The 20,155-nt window shown below is 38.1% G+C and overlaps 1 protein-coding gene across 3 annotated transcripts; it reads left to right on the forward strand.

The window, feature by feature from the left end:
* Positions 1–2,535: 2,535 nt before the first annotated feature.
* On the forward strand, positions 2,536–5,747 carry LOC120430511 (uncharacterized). Of its 3 annotated transcripts, none has more exons than XM_052706708.1 (5): positions 2,536–2,828; positions 3,237–3,572; positions 3,635–3,925; positions 3,978–4,168; positions 4,228–5,747. In XM_052706708.1, exons 1-5 carry the CDS (start codon positions 2,615–2,617, stop codon positions 5,716–5,718), a joined length of 2,523 nt encoding a protein of 840 aa, XP_052562668.1. In that variant the 5' UTR covers positions 2,536–2,614; the 3' UTR covers positions 5,719–5,747. The 3 variants fall into 3 exon arrangements, with proteins under 3 accessions (XP_052562668.1, XP_039451543.2, XP_039451542.1); XM_039595609.2 differs by having other exon boundaries at positions 2,808–2,828; positions 3,212–3,572; XM_039595608.2 differs by lacking the exon at positions 2,536–2,828 and adding an exon at positions 2,941–3,169.
* The last annotated feature ends 14,408 nt before the right edge of the window (positions 5,748–20,155 follow it).

Consider the following 20,155-nt stretch of genomic DNA (forward strand, 5'->3'; position numbering starts at 1 on the left):
TGTCGAAAAAATCGCATTTTTTCGAAGCTTTTTTCAGAAATGCTCATTTAATTTTGGGTAGCCTATTTTTCCCAGTAAAACCAATACATGCAGCTTGTAGGAAATTTCATGCCGAACATTTTTCCATCTGAGAAAATGCAATTTTGACAATCCAGAGCCGAGATATTTGAGTTTTGGTGAGATAAAAAGTGCCAATTTTCAAAATTTCTCAGAATTCAGAAGCAATGCCTATTCGCTTTACAGCATTGCCTTGGCGTTCTCGATTGCGAGATTCCTACTCGAAACTAGGTGTTCGAAGGCTTGATTGTTGAGGCAATTGCAAACCTCTTTTTAAACCTTAGCATCCATCCACCCCGGGATTCGAACTGACGACCTTTGGATTGTGAGTCCAACTGCCTACCAGTGACTCCACCGAGGCAGGCCCCAGGGAGACGACTCCTACACCTGGACTGAGCTAACGACCTTTTTAGGTTAGTCCGGGGCCAACATTTACTTCCCGTCCGACGGAAGGCGTGATCAGACAAATCTCGTCTCGAAAAATGCCACCAGGACCGTCTGGGATCGAACCCAGGCCGACTGGGTGAGAGGCAATCACGCTTACCCCTACACCACGGTCACCGCAATTTAAATTGCTTGCAAGTTCGGTCATACTTTTCTCGGTTTTCGTTCCACTTTGATTGATATTTTACTCACAGAACTATTTATGTTAAATTGCAGCAATTTAAACACGCAAATACCATTCAAAAGGGTTTAGCTCCAAAACATCACTGTTTACACGAAATTTGATTTCAGATTCGGATTGCTTCTGAATTCTGAGAAATTTTGAAAATTGGCACTTTTTTCCTCACTAAAAATCAAATATCTCGGCTCTGGATTGTCGAAATTGCATTTTCTCAGAGGGAAAAATGTTCGCCATGAAATTTTTTACAAGCTGCATGTATTGGTTTTACTGCACAGCAAAAAATCCGATGGTAAAATCGCATGCAAAAGAATGCACATCACCTTCGTCAAAATAAGCACGTAATGTTACACACTGCATGTACATTTTTTGCAAACATAAAAAAAAGTTGCAACCGACGGGATTCAAACCCAGCACCAACAGTAAGGTCTGGCGCCTTAGCCCACTCGGCCATCAGACCGATGTAAAGCTGTAAGGATAAACGCATATATGAGCTTGACAAGAAGGTTTCCCATACTGAAGGGCTACATATTTCATAGTGTAAAATCACATCAAATTGCATAAAATAATGCAATATTTATTTTACACCCAGGCCTTTTACACGCAGCTGGATTACTACTTTTTTTAGCTGTGTGGGGAAAAATAGGCTACCCAAAATTAAATGAGTATTTCTGAAAAAAGTTTCGAAAAAATGCGATTTTTTCGACATAAATCCGTATGGGAGAGTCCATGATTGAAGGGTTGGGTTTCTCTAAATTAATTACGCCGACGCGTTTAGTTTGACTGTCCAAAACGTTCTGAATTTATGGTAATCGAAAAGTCCCTCAGTGCCTCACACATGATTTACTGAAATTTTGCTTACTGAGCAATCGAGCAACTTGCTTTAATCGCGGCGTGGTAAACAAAGTTATGCTTTGTTCGCAGATTGGATAATTGTTGTCGGCTGTGCTGACGATGTTGGTGGCGTCGATCAATTTTGCGGAAAGCAATTTCCGTAACTGCTCCCTCACCAAGAAAGTTTGTTGAAAATTCGGGTAACGCTGTTCCTTTGTCCTCCTCGTCAGCATGTGTTTAAATTCACGTCGTGCTATGCTCCTGAACTCAGATCCGCGTTTTTCGTGATGTGCACTCGATGGTATCACGTCTTTTGCCGAAGTATCCAGCGGATAACGTTGGTTCATCTTCTTCGGTCGGTGGCAGCTTCATCGGTGATTTTCTTGGCTGCTTCACCTGATTTCCAGAGCCGTTGGTGACGAATTTCTGCTCCTGAACTACTTCCGAGTTTTTCGCACTTTCGATCTCACTACCGAGATTTTCGCGAACGATCATTTGAACCACTGGGCACAGCCACCTTCAAGCGAAGACTCGACAGCGCCAGTTATAAAGGTTCCATGATTGGAGGGTTGGATTTCTCTAAATTAATCACGCCGACGCGTTTAGTTTGACTGTCCAAAACGTTCTGAATTTATTGTAATCGGAAAGTCCCCTAAAGCCTCACACATGAGGTAAACTGAGGTTTTGCTTACTGAGCATTAATCGAACAACTTGCTTTAATCGCGGCGAGGTAAACGACGTTATGCTTTGTTCGCAGATTGGATAACTGTTGTCGGCTGTGCTCACGATGTTGGTGGCGTCGATCAATTTTGCGGAAAGCAATTTCCGCAACTTATATAAAGATAATTTATTATGTAGCATCTTGTTTTGAACCTCATGTGTAGATTTTCCTTAATGATAGAATTTAAAATCAACAAGTGATCATATTTTGCCCTAGCTGCGGAGTCAGAACAGAATTTCTGTTTTTGATATTGCCTCAATGTTTACCTCATATGCTTTAAAGTAAATTTATTCGAGAATTCATCTGGAAATTGATTCCTTTTTTTCAGATTTTTACACTTCAAAGTTGACGGAGCTCAAATCACACAGCAATTTGTGCAAATGTGCAAATCGACGAAACTGCAGATAGTGATTATCTGTCCAACCCTGCTGTCATTCTCGAGTGTGTATTTGTATTCAACCTTCAAACAAGTCCTGAAACCAGACTGTGTATTGGGCATGCTTTTGGATGTCGCCGAGAATCACATGGCGGAAATTCACGAATCGACCTTTCCCGGATACCACAAGTGGCGCATTTCTTCTCCTAGAGATGTGGGTATGTAATTTGAAAGCTTTACTATTTCGTATGACTCATACAAGTAATTCCGAATTTTTCAAACAACACCAATAAATACTTGCTCTTATTGATATTTTTGGTTGATTTTTGGTATCTCTTCGGTATCTACTGCAACAACTAGCAAAGATCATCATAAAGTCATAAAATATGTTGAAATAAATAATGGCATTCTAGTAGAAAGTAACTGATTAACAAGATGTTTGAGCACTCTTTAATGCGGTGGCATACACCAGAAGGTCCACAAACACAATTTATTTTCGTAGTACACGTATTTTGGAGTATCTCAAGAATGCCACACTTTGAATCCGTATTACAACCCGGTGTGAAAAGTTTCAAAAATCTATCAAAATCCCTTCTAACAGACAACATACAAACCTCTATTTGTAGGGGATCACGACCAGGCGTTTGTCAACGAGTTACTCGGCATGGCGATCGACATTCTGGGTCGAGTGATGCGCCAACAACTTTTGAGTAGTGAAATTGGAAATGCCGTTTCTGAGCAAAAGCCTCAGCCAACTGCTCATTCTAGCTCCGCACACCATGATACGTTCACATTGTTTCCGAGAAAGGTTAAAGTTGGTCAAAATAAGATCATTATAATTCTCGTGGAACATTTAATGAAGGATGATTGGATTAAGATCAAAATAGAAATGTCCAATGAAACAATAGAAATAACTAATGTAAAACGTCGGAATCCTTACACTATACAGTTTAATATACCAGGTTTGATAAAATTTGTCAATATTTTATATAAGAGTCAACTTATAAAACTTTTAAAATTACAGATGCCTGTTTGGAAATTTCCATGATGATTGGAGTGCGTGTGGAGAAGAACAATATCGATTTAGGATGTCGTCCGCTCAAGTGTGAGAGTCGTCTCCGTGAGCTGGAGCAAATATTAAAATCACAGACATCTCCGGTGGAGTTTTTATGCCAATCCGTTGGCATTGCGAGCGCAGACCGGGACAGGCTTGATAGTTTGCTGCTGCAGTCCTTTCAGAAAAATGTGCCCACAAATTTTCACTTACTCAACTCAGTTGAGAGCGCGAGTGGGCTGAAATCTCTGCGGGAATCTCGTGAGTATTGATTTACACTTAGAAGTATGTTTTGTTATAGACTTCTTTTTAGATCCGGAAGAGTACCCAACATTGCTACATTTTTCTGCTCACTGGGGGCTAGAACGGTTAAGTCTCCAGTTGATGGATTGTCCCGGAGGTGATGTTGCATGCGGCTTGAGGAATTTTGCCGGTCGTACGCCTATGGATTTGGCTGACATTGCAGGACACATGAAATTGGCAAACAGTTTCAGAAACTTTTCTGTAATAATTGATATTCAATACATGTTTGAAGACTCTACTAATACTGATTCGTTTTACAGCAAATGCACGAGTTTACCACAATGTACCATTATTTTAAAGGGATCAGTGAAGCTTCACCGGATAAAATCATCATTCAGCCCAAAATGGCACATTCACCAAATACTTGTAATCTAGTTCGACATCACCAGAGCGAGGGCTACATGAAGATGAACGGCAGCGGTAGTGATATTGAATCTAGTCAAAACGAGACATTCAATTCTGTTTCTAATCTAAACTATTTAAATTTTGAGGCAACAGGGCATGGGCAGGATGAGGTTGATTTAGCTATAGATAAGAAGAAACAAGCCGAGAAAGACAAAGAAATATTAAATAATCTCAACAGTGATATTGACCATGATGCCAGGGAGCAAGAGATATTATTTAATGAGCTTAAGATAACAGAACCAATGTATTTCGAATCTAGTGATGTTAACAAAAGTGACGCCTTTAGTCAGGAGTGCTCGAATCTATTAGAGAGTTGTAATGTGTCAGATGTTAATGATTTTGATTATCTCGTGCAGCCATCAAATCTCCCAGTTCGAAAAATAGATACGGTAGAATCAGATTATCTTGTGCAGCCGTCCAATATTCCGGTGCATGAATATACGAACCTCGAAATAGGGCGTGATTGGCATGATGTCCAGGAAGCTGGAAGGGACCTTTCTCACCTACGTTTGAGTTTTAAAAAGAAAGACTCCGAGTCCTCAGGCACGTCCAAGGACAGAGGCTTGCAAAGACAAGAAAGCAATACGTCTAAAAAATCGGTTGACGACGAACTCCTGGAAATTATAGCAGATTTCAAGAACAATGTTTTCACTATACAGGAAGTAGAGTCTTTAGTAGAATCCTGGAAATCTAGGAATGATGTTCAGAAATGTTTCAAAGATAAACAGGAGCAGCTACAAAAAATGCGTGAAGAATATGAACGAATCCAGCAACAAATGAAGGAAAAACTTAAAAGGCCCACACCTTTCGAGAGAATGAAGAAAATGTTTAGCAGGAATAAAAGCACCACAAATACCAAAGATACTCAATCGAGCAGTGGACCGTCGGACATATGCGAAGATATTAAATTTTCAATGATGCCGTCTACTTCACAGAGTAATCGGCCAAATAGTTCATCTAGCCTGCACAGTATTTCCAGCAATTCTTCAGGCATAAGCAGTAGCAATTCATCGGAGGAACGAAAATGTGTAACCAAAAATCGAGCAGGCAGCTCAATGGAAGATTATATGATTCCTCCATCCCCGCGTCCTCTTAATCCAGTTCTGGAAAATCGACCAATTTCGAACGCTCACGACTCTGATGAACACTACACTGCATTTCCATCAAATGTACCAGTAGCGGTTCAACAGCAAATGAGTGACTACGTGAACACTAGTGCAATGCTGAATTCAATTGACGAAAACAACGAAACGGAAACGATTTTGCAATCGATTAATGTTCAAAGACAAAATGTTTCTTACAGTCAGCTAGATATTGTACGACCTTCGATGAGTTCATTCAAGTAAATACAAATACATATTTTTCAAAGCCAAAATTATTTAAGAAATACAAGTGTTAGAATTATGTCAGGCGTCATCCATAAAGTATATCACGCTCTGGAAGGGGGGGGGGGGGTTTGAGCAGCAGTGACATTGCATGTTAAAACTTTGGAAAAGCGTGACAAAGGGGGGGGGGTGTACATTTTGGCTGATTTTAGCGTGACGTACTTTATGGATGAAGCCTCATGAAAGAATAAACTCTAAGTTTTGCTGATAAACCAATATTATAGAGTCAGTTGAGTCTATGCAGCACAAGATCAAATCAAGTCGTTTTTCGTCCTGCGAATTTACAAAAAAGAATTCAAAATATATTTACTCTCAGCAGACACAGTATTTGTAATATAGAAGAAAACAAACTTATCGCTAACGATAACATAATCTTGATGAATTCAATATGAACCAAAATTGCGTATGGGTCATTCCACCTGAAGTGTGCAAGAAAAAATGCAAATTTGAAAATTACCATCTCCGATGCTCAAACTTGGCAGAGCTGTTGAGACTATCAAAACATGCAAAAATCCCGAATTTCATCCAAATCGGACCACCCCCTCCATTTTTGTACCCTATCGACTTTTTGGCAATTTTTGAGCGAAACCCCCCTTCAAACGACGATAACTCAGGAACCACAAATCTTATAGGGTCGGTCTTAGATTCAACTTGAAGGAAATTGGAAGTAGAATACATTTCCGTGATCGTCTACCTGTATTGCGCAATTGAAAACTTTAAATGGCCGTATCTCAAAACAGCACTATTTATTTTTCAAATTTGACCTCACCATCGTATTCCCCAGCCAATTTTACATAAGAATCTCTTATCGACAGAAAGCAATATGTGTCGTTCCAGAGATATCGAATTTTAAAGTTTAAAGTATTTGAGATTTGGGACCATCCATAAACCACGTGGACACTTTAGGGGGGGGGGGGGTGTATGGCGATTGTCCACGATCCATACAAAAAAGTTTATTTTTGTATGGACAATTGTCCACGAGGGGGGGGGGGGTAACAGAATCCCAAAAAAGTGTCCACGTGGTTTATGGATGGTCCCTTACCTAAATTAGCTTTATTCGCCACATCTGGTAGATGCACTCTTACCTGGTTATTTATTGAAATAAGATTTCATCCCAAATAATCATTAGCAAATTAGCCCAAAGGACAGAGCAAGAACGACACGCAATACAGGGCAGAATGGAATTCCTGAAGAACTAGCAGGAAATTGCAATTGATCTTGTAAGTAACACTTAAGAAAAAGTTCACGATATATTATCGTGTTAAAAATTATGAATTAACATGAATTAAACTCTCGTTAAGCATGATTAAAGATTTCTGGAAAGTATAAAACTGAAAAATGAAACAAAATCACGAAGATTAATATGATTTATTACCTGATGAAGATCAAATTCAGTTGTGTTGATTTCGACAACGTCCGAACAATAATCTTTTTTTGTTTGTCAATCATTTCGAAATCTTGGAAAACGATACAGCTGCTGTCCACATTAGGGTGGTCCAAATCCGGACTTTTTTGGGGCTACCCCCTGAAATCAAAGATTGACCCATCACTAGGCTAAATTCCAAATTTGAGCTCATTCTGACCACGGGAACCCCTCCCTCTAATCGCTTAAAGTTTGTATGGGAAAAATCGCCAAAATGTATGGAGAAAAGCAACTGTTTTACTTTTTTACCTGTGGAAGGCGCCATAGTTATCCGATTCTTACCATTTCTCAAATGTAGAACCTTCATTAAATTTAGAACAACTTTCCCGAAGAAACCATATTTTTAGGATTTTTTCCCGCGAAGTTATTAGCGCCCAAAACAGATCATTTTTGCGCGGCCAGCTGTAAGGGGCTACCTAACAACGATGTTTAATTCCAATTCGTACATGCACGTGCTCTCTCTCAGGTTCAAACTCTCTCACGAGCTTGCTCGCCTGCCTGCCTGCCTGCCTATTTACCTACAAGCGCGCGCACTGTTTCTCTGCTTGGACTTTTGTCGTCGTCGTCGTTTTCGTTTGCTATCCGCTGCTCTGCGTTCCTGGCATGTTTATTATAATTTTCATGTTAAATCGCAGGTTTGTTTTGATATAGGTATATTTAGCATATAAATTCTTAGATTATGCCAAAATTTAAAAAAAAAATCACTGAAAAAAAATAATTTGAATAAAAGACAGCTTAGGCCTTGGCTTAGGCTCATTTAAAAAGTTGAAGCAAATGAACAGGGTTTGTTCGTTTTTCCAAGCAGTTGTTCGTATATGCTCATTAGAGAGAATGATTCAATTTTTTTTTTCAGGTACCTAATACAAATCTTGTTATTTTTACTCCAAATATCATCCGACCAACTGCTTGTCCATTCGAAGGCAATTTGATTCCAGGTATAAAACTAGCTAGCTTAACAATCTCTATTTTTTTAGGCTTTTCTTTTAGACATCGTTGCACTTTTTGGATGTTTCGGAATCTGACATAAACTTCTAATAATCGTCAAAAAGCAGTTCCCATAATCGATGAATTGTCAAAGTGTATTGTTCTTTCTGAAATCTATACTTGACTAAGTTAAAAAAACGATTTGAGAACTAAGCTTGATTTGGAGTCGGAGCCAAAAGCAAACCCTATACCTTGGTGTTGGGTCCCAGTTTTGAGTTTGGTATGATACCATTTAAAAAAAACTGGAAATAAATTTAAATTACAATATCCCTATTTAAAAATTTACTCAATAATAACAGATGACAATTCATGGAGGAACTATTTTATCGAAATTTGTATTCTCTTACACACGCTCTGATAATATGATATCTATTGTTAATCACATATTACATTTAATTTTCAAATAAAAAAAAATCAAATTATTCGCTCTACAGCATTGCCTTGGCGTTCTCGATTGCGAGATTCCTACTCGAAACTAGGTGTCCGAAGGTTTGATTGTTGAGGCAATTGCAAACCTCTTTTTACAACTTAGCTTCCATCCACCCCGGGATTCGAACTGACGACCTTTGGATTGTTAGTCCAACTGCCTACCAGCGACTCCACCGAGACAGGACCCAGGGAGATGACTCCTACACCTGGACTGAGCTAACGACCTAACCTTTTTAGGTTAGTCCGGGGCCAACATTTACTTCCCGTCCGACGGAAGGCGTGATCAGGCAAATCTCGTCTCGAAAAATGCCACCGGGACCGTCTGGGATCAAACCCAGGCCGACTGGGTGAGAGGCAATCACGCTTACCCCTACACCACGGTCCCGGCATTTAATTTTATATCTCGAAATAAATATCGAAATATTTCTTGAAAATTATAATAAACAAGCCTTACCCGACAAACTTCGTTCTGCCTTTTTTTCGTTTGTTGACGTTTTTTGATTTTTTGCCTATTCAGCCTCCTGTGATCAAAATATGATTTTACGTAACTTTCTCCATACAATTTGCCGATGCTCCGGAATCGGTTCCAGAGTGGCCAAAGTGTCAATTAGTTAACGTAAGAACCTTCTTTGGGCTTATACGAACCCAACGCAACAAAAAGCACCTCGATCTGACGCTCCGTATTGAACTGATGCGCGTTCGAACAAAACCGTCGAAATTTTTTATATATATATATAGACATGCCAGGAACGAATCTATGACATTTCCCCGAAACCCATATTACCGAAGGGACATTTCCCCGAATGCCACTTCCCCGAAAAGACACTTCCCCTAATAGTCATTTCCCCGAATTCCATTTACCCGAATTTCCTATTTCCCCTAAACGTCCACATCCCCGAAAGTCATTTTCCCGAATAGGCCACAATCCCGAATGCCACTTACCCGATTAGTCATATCCCGGAATAGTCATTTCCCTGAATGCCATTTCCCCTAACGCGGTCAAGCAGAAATGCCCGGTGCCCCGGAGCGCGCGCGCTCCTGGGCACCGGGTATTTCCGCTTGACCGCGTTCGGGGAAATAGCATTTTATAAGAAAAAAATGAAGGCAATTTTTATCACATCAAACCACATATAATATTTCTTGAATGGTTCGTATTGGCCTTGAATGATCAACTTTCTTTTTGGATTCACTCAGAACAGACGTAGCATTTTAGGGGGGAAAAAGTGTTGAAAGGTTTGGTACTATTCATTCATATACAATGAATATTGTTACAGACTTTTTGTTATATATTCTCAAACCAAATACTTTTTAATTATAGACATGATAATAATAATGCAATAGAAGTTTTGTTATTTTTTATGATTCAGAAAACATACCGTGCGATTTTCGTAGTACAGAACCCCGTTCATACTGATCATTTTATTCACATTGCTAGTTTTGGATTTGGCAAAAAGTATAATCAACAAAAACTTTAAAAAAAATTGTACCAGCCTGAACCTATTTGTTCGATTTTTGGGTTCTTGAACACACAACAACTCGATTATCCGAAGGCCTCGGAAAAATTTCACTTTGGATAATCGAACTTCGGATAATCGAAACTTCGGATAATCGAGGCTTCGGATAATCGAGTCTGGACTGTAATTGGGTCCTAAAATTAAGCTGATATTAGTGTTCACAATGATAAAGCTTATTTCTAAAGTACAATGACCCTTTGAACGACCGCAAAGGATTTAACATGGATTTTTAATTCAATTTTTAAAAATTCACTTCCCGGCCCTTCTTGGCAGAAAAGCTCCTACTTGACAGCTCGTTCCAAGGGGACCATAGTTGATCCATCGAAAAAATGTTGTCTTGTTAATAACTTTTTTTTTGCTTAATTAAAAAAATGTCATCAGAAATGGTTTTTAATCGTGTTTCTTACCGTTGTTCAAAAAATTGATAAAGGGCTTTACTACCCAATTTACAACATTTAATCAACAGAATACCCGAAAAAGCTGTTTGTTCGGTAAAATTGAGAGAGAAAATAACTGTTAGTCATGGAAAAAGGCTTTAGCGAAAATAAAGATTAGGGAATATGAAAATTCGGGAAAATTTAAATTTAAATAAACGGCAATTAGCGTAAGTGTCACATCGGGGAAATGTCATTCGGGGAAATGGCTGATTAGGGGAAATGGCATTCGGGGATATAGCCGATTAGGGGAAATGATATTCGGGGAAATGGCATTCGGGGATGTGGCTGATTAGGGGAAGTGGTATTCGGGGATGTGGCCAATTAGGGGAAATGATTTTCGGGGAAATGGCATTCGGGGAAATGTCATTCGGGGAAATGAGCTAGACCCGCCAGGAACGCAGCGCAGCGGAAAACAAACGAAAACGACGACGACGACAAAAGTCCAAGCAGAGAAACAGCGCGCGCTTGTAGGTAAACAGGCAGGCAGGCGAGCAAGCTCGTGAGAGAGTTTGAACCTGAGAGAGAGCACGTGCGTTTACGAATCGGAAATAAACATCGTTGTTAGGTAGCCCCTTACAGCTGGCCGCGCAAAAAGGGTCAGTTTTGGGCGCTAATAACTTCGCGGGAAAAAATCCTAAAAATATGGTTTCTTCGGGAAAGTTGTTCTAAATTTAATGAAGGTTCTACATTTGAGAAATGGTAAGAATCGGATAACTATGGCGCCTTCCACAGATAAAAAAGTAAAACAGTTGCTTTTCTCCATACATTTTGGCGATTTTTCCCATACAAACTTTAAGCGATTGGAGGGAGGGGTTCCCGTGGTCAGAATGAGCTCAAATTTGGAATTTAGCCTAGTGATGGGTCAATCTTTGATTTCAGGGGGTAGCCCCAAAAAAGTCCGGATTTGGACCACCCTAGTCCACATGTATCAGAAGTATACACGGCTTGTCTAAAGGTTATTTTTATAAAACTTGAAAGAACCTCGGTAATTCTTTCTGGAGCTTGTTGGGGGACTGTCCCGAGTCAGGGAAACTGTTTTTCAAAAAAAATCTATCGGTAAAAATTGATTTTATCTCATTTTGAAGTTTTTATATATATGGTTTTGTTTTTGAAATTCAATGTACCAGAATTGAAAAAAATCATCAATCGGTCATCAAAACTCGGTTCAATATGATCAATCTTTCAAACCATAAGGCAGATTTTGGGGTTTTTACTGAATGGCACTATTTCGCTACCGCACATGGCAAAAGCTCTAGAACCCATGAGAATTATTTCATCTACTACAGCCAGCTCTACATTTGTTCTCGCTCCAAATAAAAGAAGAAATGAAAGAAATAATTTGATAAAGTGGGAAGAAATGAGGAATTAGGAAAAATATAAAAATAATAGATAAATAATGATAAGTTTTTGAAAATTGTGTTGTACAAACTCTATAGCAATTGCAAATAAATATTCAATTCAATTTTTTTATTATACACCCAAAGTTAAAAAACGAGGGGATAGTCCTCACGAAAAGAAACGTGAGGAAAGTGCTATTTCGCGTGAGTATAGTCCTCTCGCGTGTTCATTCGTTCATTGGAACAGTTCATCCTATTGAGTGGCTTATATGGGCAAATGACCGCCACTTAGTCACCGAACCATGGTGGCCCATACGGCAAAGGCACGGTTCATTATGCCGAAGGTCTTGGGTTCGAGTCTCGGTAACGGTACTTATTTTGTTTGATGGATGAACTTTTTGCCTTTCTTACTAAAGAAAGGTATAGGGTTTGCTTTTGGCTCCGACTCCAAATCAAGCTTCGTTCTCAAATCGTTTCTCGAGAAATATAAATTCGAAAAATCTGCAAAATATCATGGACGATCGATTTTTGACGACCGATCGTTTGACAATGACAGAATTGGTCTATCTCCAATATCCAAATTTTGGCGCTCAATTTACCGTAGAGTACGCGTGACGTCCGTGTGTGGTAAAAAAGTGCTCAATTTTGTGGTAGGGGGTTTCTCAGAGCCCACATTATGGATTTAAGCTCTCTTGGGCGCATTTAAAAGGGGATGTGCTGAACCTGAACCAGTTCCATACCAAATTTGAATTTATCCATTTTTTAAGGGGACTCGGAGTGTGTTTTCACCTGATCAGGCGGTTCTCAATTGAAAATTCGGTCGAAAATTGAAGTATTGAAATCGTTTATATATCCAAAAAATTGAATTTTTCGAGCCCTACATCCTCCCAAATTTTCATCCATGTCGGTAATGTGGTTCTTGATTTACACCTTGTAGACTAATTTACTGTGAGGCAAAAAAAACCCCTAAAAAAGGTAAAAGCCAACGTTTCACCAAATGCCAAAACTATTCCTTTGGCATTTTATCTAATTTTTTTCTCCATACCATAATCTAGACCATTATCGAGGTTCTGAAACAAATTCGACCTCATTCGGATCTACCGTTCAGATTTTAGAAAATTTCCATTTTTGCCTTTCTTACTAAAGAAAGGTATAGGGTTTTCTTTTGGCTCCGACTCCAAATCAAGCTTCGTTCTCAAATCATTTCTCGAGAAATATAAATTTGAAAAATCTGCAAAAAATCATGGACGATCAGTTTTCGTCGCCTCGTCGACAAGTTGTCAAGTTGAGCTTCACATACAGACGCGAGTTATGCTGGAGCGTGATGCTGGCGCGTATAGAGTATTGATACCCCGGGCAGAAAGTTGCATCTCGGAAAAATCTACTCATGTTCGTAAAAACACGAACAAGTCAAGTTCACCCCAGGGTATGGTTAAGAGATAACCCAACATGGCCACGAACATAAATTGTTCGTGGCGTATCTGCGAAAAATCTTGTTGAGTTTATTTGACCAACAATGCCACATCAAGTTGAGTTTATAGTAGCAAACAACTGAAATCTTCCAAAAATCATATCAAGTTCATAAAGTAGATTTTGATCCCAAAAATAATTTTATTGGTTTTTAATGCACCCCGCCACAAAAAAAGAAAAAGAAGACTATATTCCATTTTTTTAAATTAAAAATAAATAAAAATATTTCTAAAATTGCATAAGTCCAAAAATCCACAGTAAAATTTCAAAAAGCCTGGTAATGTTTCTTATCAAAATAATTTTTCAAAATGTTGAAAAATATTCAACTGGCTGGGAGCAAAAATTTCGCAAAGTCCTGAAAATCTAATAAATTCTACCAACAATCTTGTCGTGATACGGATCCCGTAAATTTTCTAGGTGCCGGAACGATTTTTGTGGGGGGTATATCAATAATTATTAAAAACCAACTTTCGTATTTCAAAATTTCAATGAAGACGTTTTGTTAGAGACATTATTTTAGGAACAAACTGATGTTTTTGTAAAAATCGGACGAAAATTTCCTGTAATTTCGACGATTTTTCCGAAATTTTGGTTCAAAGCAAAAATAAACATCAAAATAATTTATCATGTTTCCAAACTCCCAAAAAATTTCTAAGTCCCATTTTTTTTTAGTTTCCTGTTCTCGAAAAAAATTTAAGTATTGAATATATTTTACTGGCTGAAAGCCAAAATTTTGCTAAGTCCAAAAAATCAAATAAATTCTACCAAAAATCTTGTCGTGATACGGATCCCGTAAATTTTCTAAGTGCCGGAACGATTTTTGTAGGGGGTATATCAATAATTATTAAAAACCGACTTTCGAATTTCAAAATGTCAATGAAGACGTTTTGTTAGGGACATTATTTTAGGAACAAACTGATGTTTTTGTAAAAATCGGACAAAAATTTCCTGTAATTTCGTCGATTTTCCCGAAATTTTGGTTCAAAGCAAAAATAAACATCAAAATAATTTATCATGTTTCCAAACTCCCGAAAATTTTCTAAGTACCAAAAAATGCTTTTTCTGTAAAAAGTAAAGAATTAAAAAATATACGCAAAAATTTCAAAGTCCAGCATAAATAAAATCAAACTTTAAAATATCAGCTCATAAAAATTATTCTAAGTGTCGGAAATTGAAAATTCTGTCAGTGACTGCAAATTTTGCTAAGTCCAGCATACATTTGAAATAAAGTCAAAATAATCATTTCATGAAACGGAATCGACGTAACACCTTATAATGTGGCCCTCTTAAACCTTGCGGTTTCGTCAACGGATCCACAGGCGTGTATCGTTCTTTTTGCGACAAGACTCCGCCTCCCGGGTCTCCTAAGTGTGAAGGTATGGCACGGGGAGAGGGCACCGAATACCTATATTAACACTTGGAATTTCAGAATCATTTCATGATGTTCGGGGAAAAATTTTGGAAAAAATAAAATTTTCGAAATTTTTGCTAAGTCTAAAAAAACTACCACTAACAGCTCAATATCAACTGTAGATAATGCAGTATGATCATGGAATATACTTTCCATGATACGCAGTCGGTTTCAAAAGTCGTCATAACTCGAGGAGTTTACAACAAGATGCAAATAAACAAGCCAAAATAGTTCCAAGTTATCGCCACCAACTCACTTTCCGCCCGGGACTAGATTACCCCCTTTTTGTACAAGTTGCCCTATCGATTGCTCGTTCATCACACATCGCTTATCATGATTATCTATGCTAAGCTTCAGTGGACGCAAACACGACGCAAGCAGCTATTGGCGCTCTGGCACTAAACCGAATCGAACGATTTCTACTCTCGCCGCAATTTTTCTCTCCGCCTTTTTCTGTCAAGCTTAATTTGGTATTACTCGATCAGTGTGTAAGCCAACTTTGTTGTGATGCCTCCATATTGTTTTGATTGACGAAAATTTATGTCGGTAGATGAACCAACTTTTTTTGTTTATTTAATTAAAAACAAAATAAAATATGACTATTTTTACCTGCAGAAGTGGTTAACATCATCATCCAAAATCTCCAACGGCATCACGCAAGCGCTGATGCTATTAAGCTTGACAGAAAAAAGGCGGAGAGAAAAAGTGCGGCGAGAGTGGAAATCGCTCGTTTCGATTTGGTGCCAGAGCGACAAAATATTTTTCAGTGACGTTTATCCTCGCGTTCAACACAACTTGTTACACTCAGAATTAGAGTTGATAAGTTTGCGAAGTGTAGTGTCAGATAAGTCGCCGCGAAAACTCGATTTATTTCCGAAACCACAATATACGTTCTGAAGCCCCATGCTCATTCTGTTGCCTTTCTTTTTTTCTTGCTCATTCTCTGATCGAACTCTGAGCGAACGAATATCTGGTGAGCGTTTAAGCTTACCATGCTCAGTGGCAACGCACATCGCGGGTTTTGTTTTCTAGCTTCGGTACGAGTCTTTTTGTGTGTTAGTATTTTGGTTCATAGTACCAGCGCACCAAGACACGTATGAGCCAAGGTGGTTCACTCGGTACGTTTGCGTTTGTTGTAGTGAAGTCTCACCGAGCGCTCAAACGTAGTATGCTTCCCAAACCCAAAACGCCTAAATGCATACTACATAATTTTTTGGCTTGCTTTAAAAGTTCACTATTTTGCCTAACGCCTAAATGTCAGTTTAGTGAATTCCAGTAGGCGTTTTAAAGCTTTCAAAAATTTTTAAGCGGCTTTACCGTTAAATCACTTATAACACGGCAAATTCTCGGGTGTGGAAACACTTTCTGCCAGTCATTTTGTAACCACTTTAACGCTCTGGAGCAAGACGGAATTATTTTGTTTTCTCGTTAATTCTTGATATTTTGCCAAGTGAAGATAACACTCAGTGAATACGAACAATTTAGCGATGTGTGTGTGTGTGTGTGTGCAACCAACCAAACGGGACCACGCGGCCGCTTCTTACAAATTGAGTTATTTCCATGTATTTTTAGATCTACATTCTATACATGCAAATAACTCGCATAGGCATTTGGAAGGTGTTAGCTCTGCCGAGCTTCGGTGACCCATTTCTACGCTGGCTAGCCGAGCGCGAGGTACTTCAGCTTTATCGACAAGCCCCGCCCTGAAGAACGTTTGCACCAATCGGGTTCAAACGTTATTTAGAACTTCCGAACCCTTGTCAAATGGACAAGGACCCAGCGCGTATATAGTTGATAGCAACAGTATTCCTAATTCCAGTTATAGCTCACCAAGTCGCGATGGCCTAGTGGTTAGCATTTTTGCTTACCAATCCAAAGGACGGGGGATCGAACCCCGACTCGAGCGACTTTGATTTTTCGTTCATGTTCAGAGTTTCAAGATTTATATTTCCTATACTTTCTCGTTGGGAGCAGATGGGAATCGAACCCAGGACCATTCGCTTACAAAGCGAACACCGTGACCAGTCAGCCACGGCCGCTCCTCCCGTGAATACGAACAATTTAGCGATAGACTGAAAACATTACGAGTATCGTAAATTGTGAGCTAATTCTCTTCCTCAAAAATAATTTGTTTTGATTCAAAAAATCGAAAATGCTTGTGTGTGAGCACAGCTTACACCCGGCCGTGACAAATGGGGCAAAAAATTGGGCTTTTCAGTTATATGAAAAAATCAGGTTGAGTTTTGAATTGAATAATGAATGAACCATTCTTTATTTTGCTATTTCTTTGAAAAAAAATCAACTGCAGTTATATTTCTTTTGTAAGAAAGGCTCTATTTCACCCCAGGTGGGATTAAATCGGTTTTTTTGAAGATAAACCCATGAGTAAAGTACTCTCGGTAATTTCGGGATTTATCCTCTCCGTCCTCACACAGTACCATTTTACTACCGAATCGTGCTCTTTATCCTCTCGTATGCCGATGCCCAGTTCTGGGTGTAGACATTTTACCACTTTTGTTGTATTCATGTCTTGCAAATTTTACTTTATATGGTTCAATGACACTGAGATCAGGAAAAACAGTGTATTTAAAATTACCCAATAAATAATCCTTAAACAAAAAAGGTGCAGTGGTAATCCTACAGGCATAACCATCATGACGAAGAACTAAAATGAAATTTTTAGAGTTTTTAATATTTGCGTTTCTTGGCCACAAAATCAATCACGAAATAGTTATTTCGTAAGATCTATTTATTTTTGCTCAAAGATGGTCTCATGGTATTTTGACGTTTGATAACAATTAAAACTTTTAGCTAATCGTAATGGCAAAATTTTCGGACCAGTTGATATGCATTCATTTCATCAATTCTCTGTTAAATTTTCGGCATTGAACAATTTTCAAGAAATATTTTACAAACAATAAAATTATAATATATATTAATTACAAAGAGTCATTCTGAACCATGTGTTAAAGACACAACACACAAACCCTAGAGCTTGATACCCATATTGCCGTATCTCTTATGAGCAACTCTCTACGAAATCGGCCGATTTCGACCATTTTTATTTTTTGTATTTTTTGATTTGACTCAAACTTTGTGGGGGCCTTCCCTATGACCAAATAAGCTATTTTGTGTCATTGGTTCACCCATACAAGTCTCCGTACAATTTTGGCTGCTGTCCATACAAAAATGGTATGTACATATTCAAACAGCTGTAACTTTTGAGTGAATTTTCTGATCAATTTGGTGTCTTCGGCAAAGTTGTAGGTATTGTTGAGGACTTTTGAGAAAAAAATAGGTACACGGAAAAAAAAATTTGCATATTTTTTAATTAACCTTTTTTTCACTAAAACTCAATTTCCCAAAATACGTATTTTTTGATTTTCGAGATTTTTTGATATGTTTTAGGGGACAAAAATCCGCAACTTTTGAGCTATAGAGAAACATGGTCAAAAAATCTGACGCCGAGTTATGATTTTTTGAAAAAATAGTGATTTTTGGAAAAAATCGAAGTTTCATGCAAAAACAAGTTTGACATTATTTTATAATGCAAAATTGAATTTGCAATCGAAAAGTACTCTACAGATTTTTCGATAAAAAGCTCCGTTTTCATGATATAGCCACCGAAAGTTTGATTTTAGCGAAATATGTGCAGTTTTTTGATTTTTAAAAATAGTGACCATGAGTGACCATTTCTAAAAATATTTTTTTTGAAAAGTTCAGAAAATTTGCTATAAAATTGTCTAAGAGACATTGAAGATTGGACCTCTGGTTGCTGAGATACAGCCGCTTTAAGAAAAAGAAACACGAAAATTGAAGTTTTCTAAATCTCACCAAAACAACCCACCATTTTCTAATGACGATATCTCAGCAACTAATGGTCCGATTTTCAATGTTAATATATGAAACATTCGTGAAATTTTCCGATCTTTTCGAAAAAAGTATTTTGAAATTTTTTAAATCAAGACTAACATTTTAAAAGGGCCAAACATAGAATATTAAGCTCTTTTGAAATGTCAGTCTTGATTTAAAAAAATTCAAAATACTTTTTTCGAAAAGATCGGAAAATTTCACGAATGTTTCATATATTAACATTGAAAATCGGACCATTAGTTGCTGAGATATCGTCATTAGAAAATGGTGGGTTGTTTTGGTGAGATTTAGAAAACTTCAATTTTCGTGTTTCTTTTTCTTAAAGCGGCTGTATCTCAGCAACCAGAGGTCCAATCTTCAATGTCTCTTAGACAATTTTATAGCAAATTTTCTGAACTTTTCAAAAAAAATATTTTTAGAAATGGTCACTCATGGTCACTATTTTTAAAAATCAAAAAACTGCACATATTTCGCTAAAATCAAACTTTCGGTGGCTATATCTTGAAAACGGAGCTTTTTATCGAAAAATCTGTAGAGTACTTTTCGATTGCAAATTCAATTTTGCATTAAAAAATAATGTCAAACCTGTTTTTGCATAAAACTTCGATTTTTTCCAAAAATCACTATTTTTTCAAAAAATCATAACTCGGCGTCAGATTTTTTGACCATGTTTCTCTATAGCTCAAAAGTTGCGGATTTTTGTCCCCTAAAACATATAAAAAAATCTCGAAAATCAAAAAATACGTATTTTGGGAAATTGAGTTTTAGTGAAAAAAAAGTTGATTCAAAAATCTGCAAATTTTTTTTTCCGTGTACCTATTTTTTTCTCAAAAGTCCTCAACAATACCTACAACTTTGCCGAAGACACCAAATTGATCAGAAAATTCACTCAAAAGTTACAGCTGTTTGAATATTTACATACCATTTTTGTATGGACAGCTGCCAAAATTGTATGGAGACTTGTATGGGTGAACCAATGACACAAAATAGCTTATTTGGTCATAGGGAAGGCCCCCACAAAGTTTGAGTCAAATCAAAAAATACAAATAAAATTCATTTCCGGTTTTGGTAGAGAATTGCTCTTATGGTTCCGCAAATGTCCCCTTATCGGAACATCCCCGGGGCCTCCGGCCACCACTACCAAAATGACAAATTTCATGTCCAGTATCAAAATCCCTAAAGTTTGATACCCATATTGCCCCAACTCTTATGGTTCGACAAATTTCCCCCATCGGAACATCCGCGGGGCCTCCGGCCACTCCGGATTGTGGCCACTACTGCCGAAATGTCAAATTTCATGTCCAGTATCAAAATCCCTAAAGTTTGATACCCATATTGCCCCAACTCTTATGGTTCCGCAAATGTCCCCTTATCGGAACATCCCCGGGGCCTCCGGCCACTCCAGGTGGTGGCCACTACTGCCAAAATGACAAATTTTATGTCCAGTATCAAAATCCCTAAAGTTTGATACCCATATTGCCGTATCTCTTATGGTTCCGCAAATGTCCCCTTATCGGAAC

This window comes from Culex pipiens, chromosome 1 (genome assembly GCF_016801865.2).
Source record: "Culex pipiens pallens isolate TS chromosome 1, TS_CPP_V2, whole genome shotgun sequence".
In the NCBI taxonomy this organism is placed as follows: Eukaryota; Metazoa; Arthropoda; class Insecta; order Diptera; family Culicidae; genus Culex; species Culex pipiens.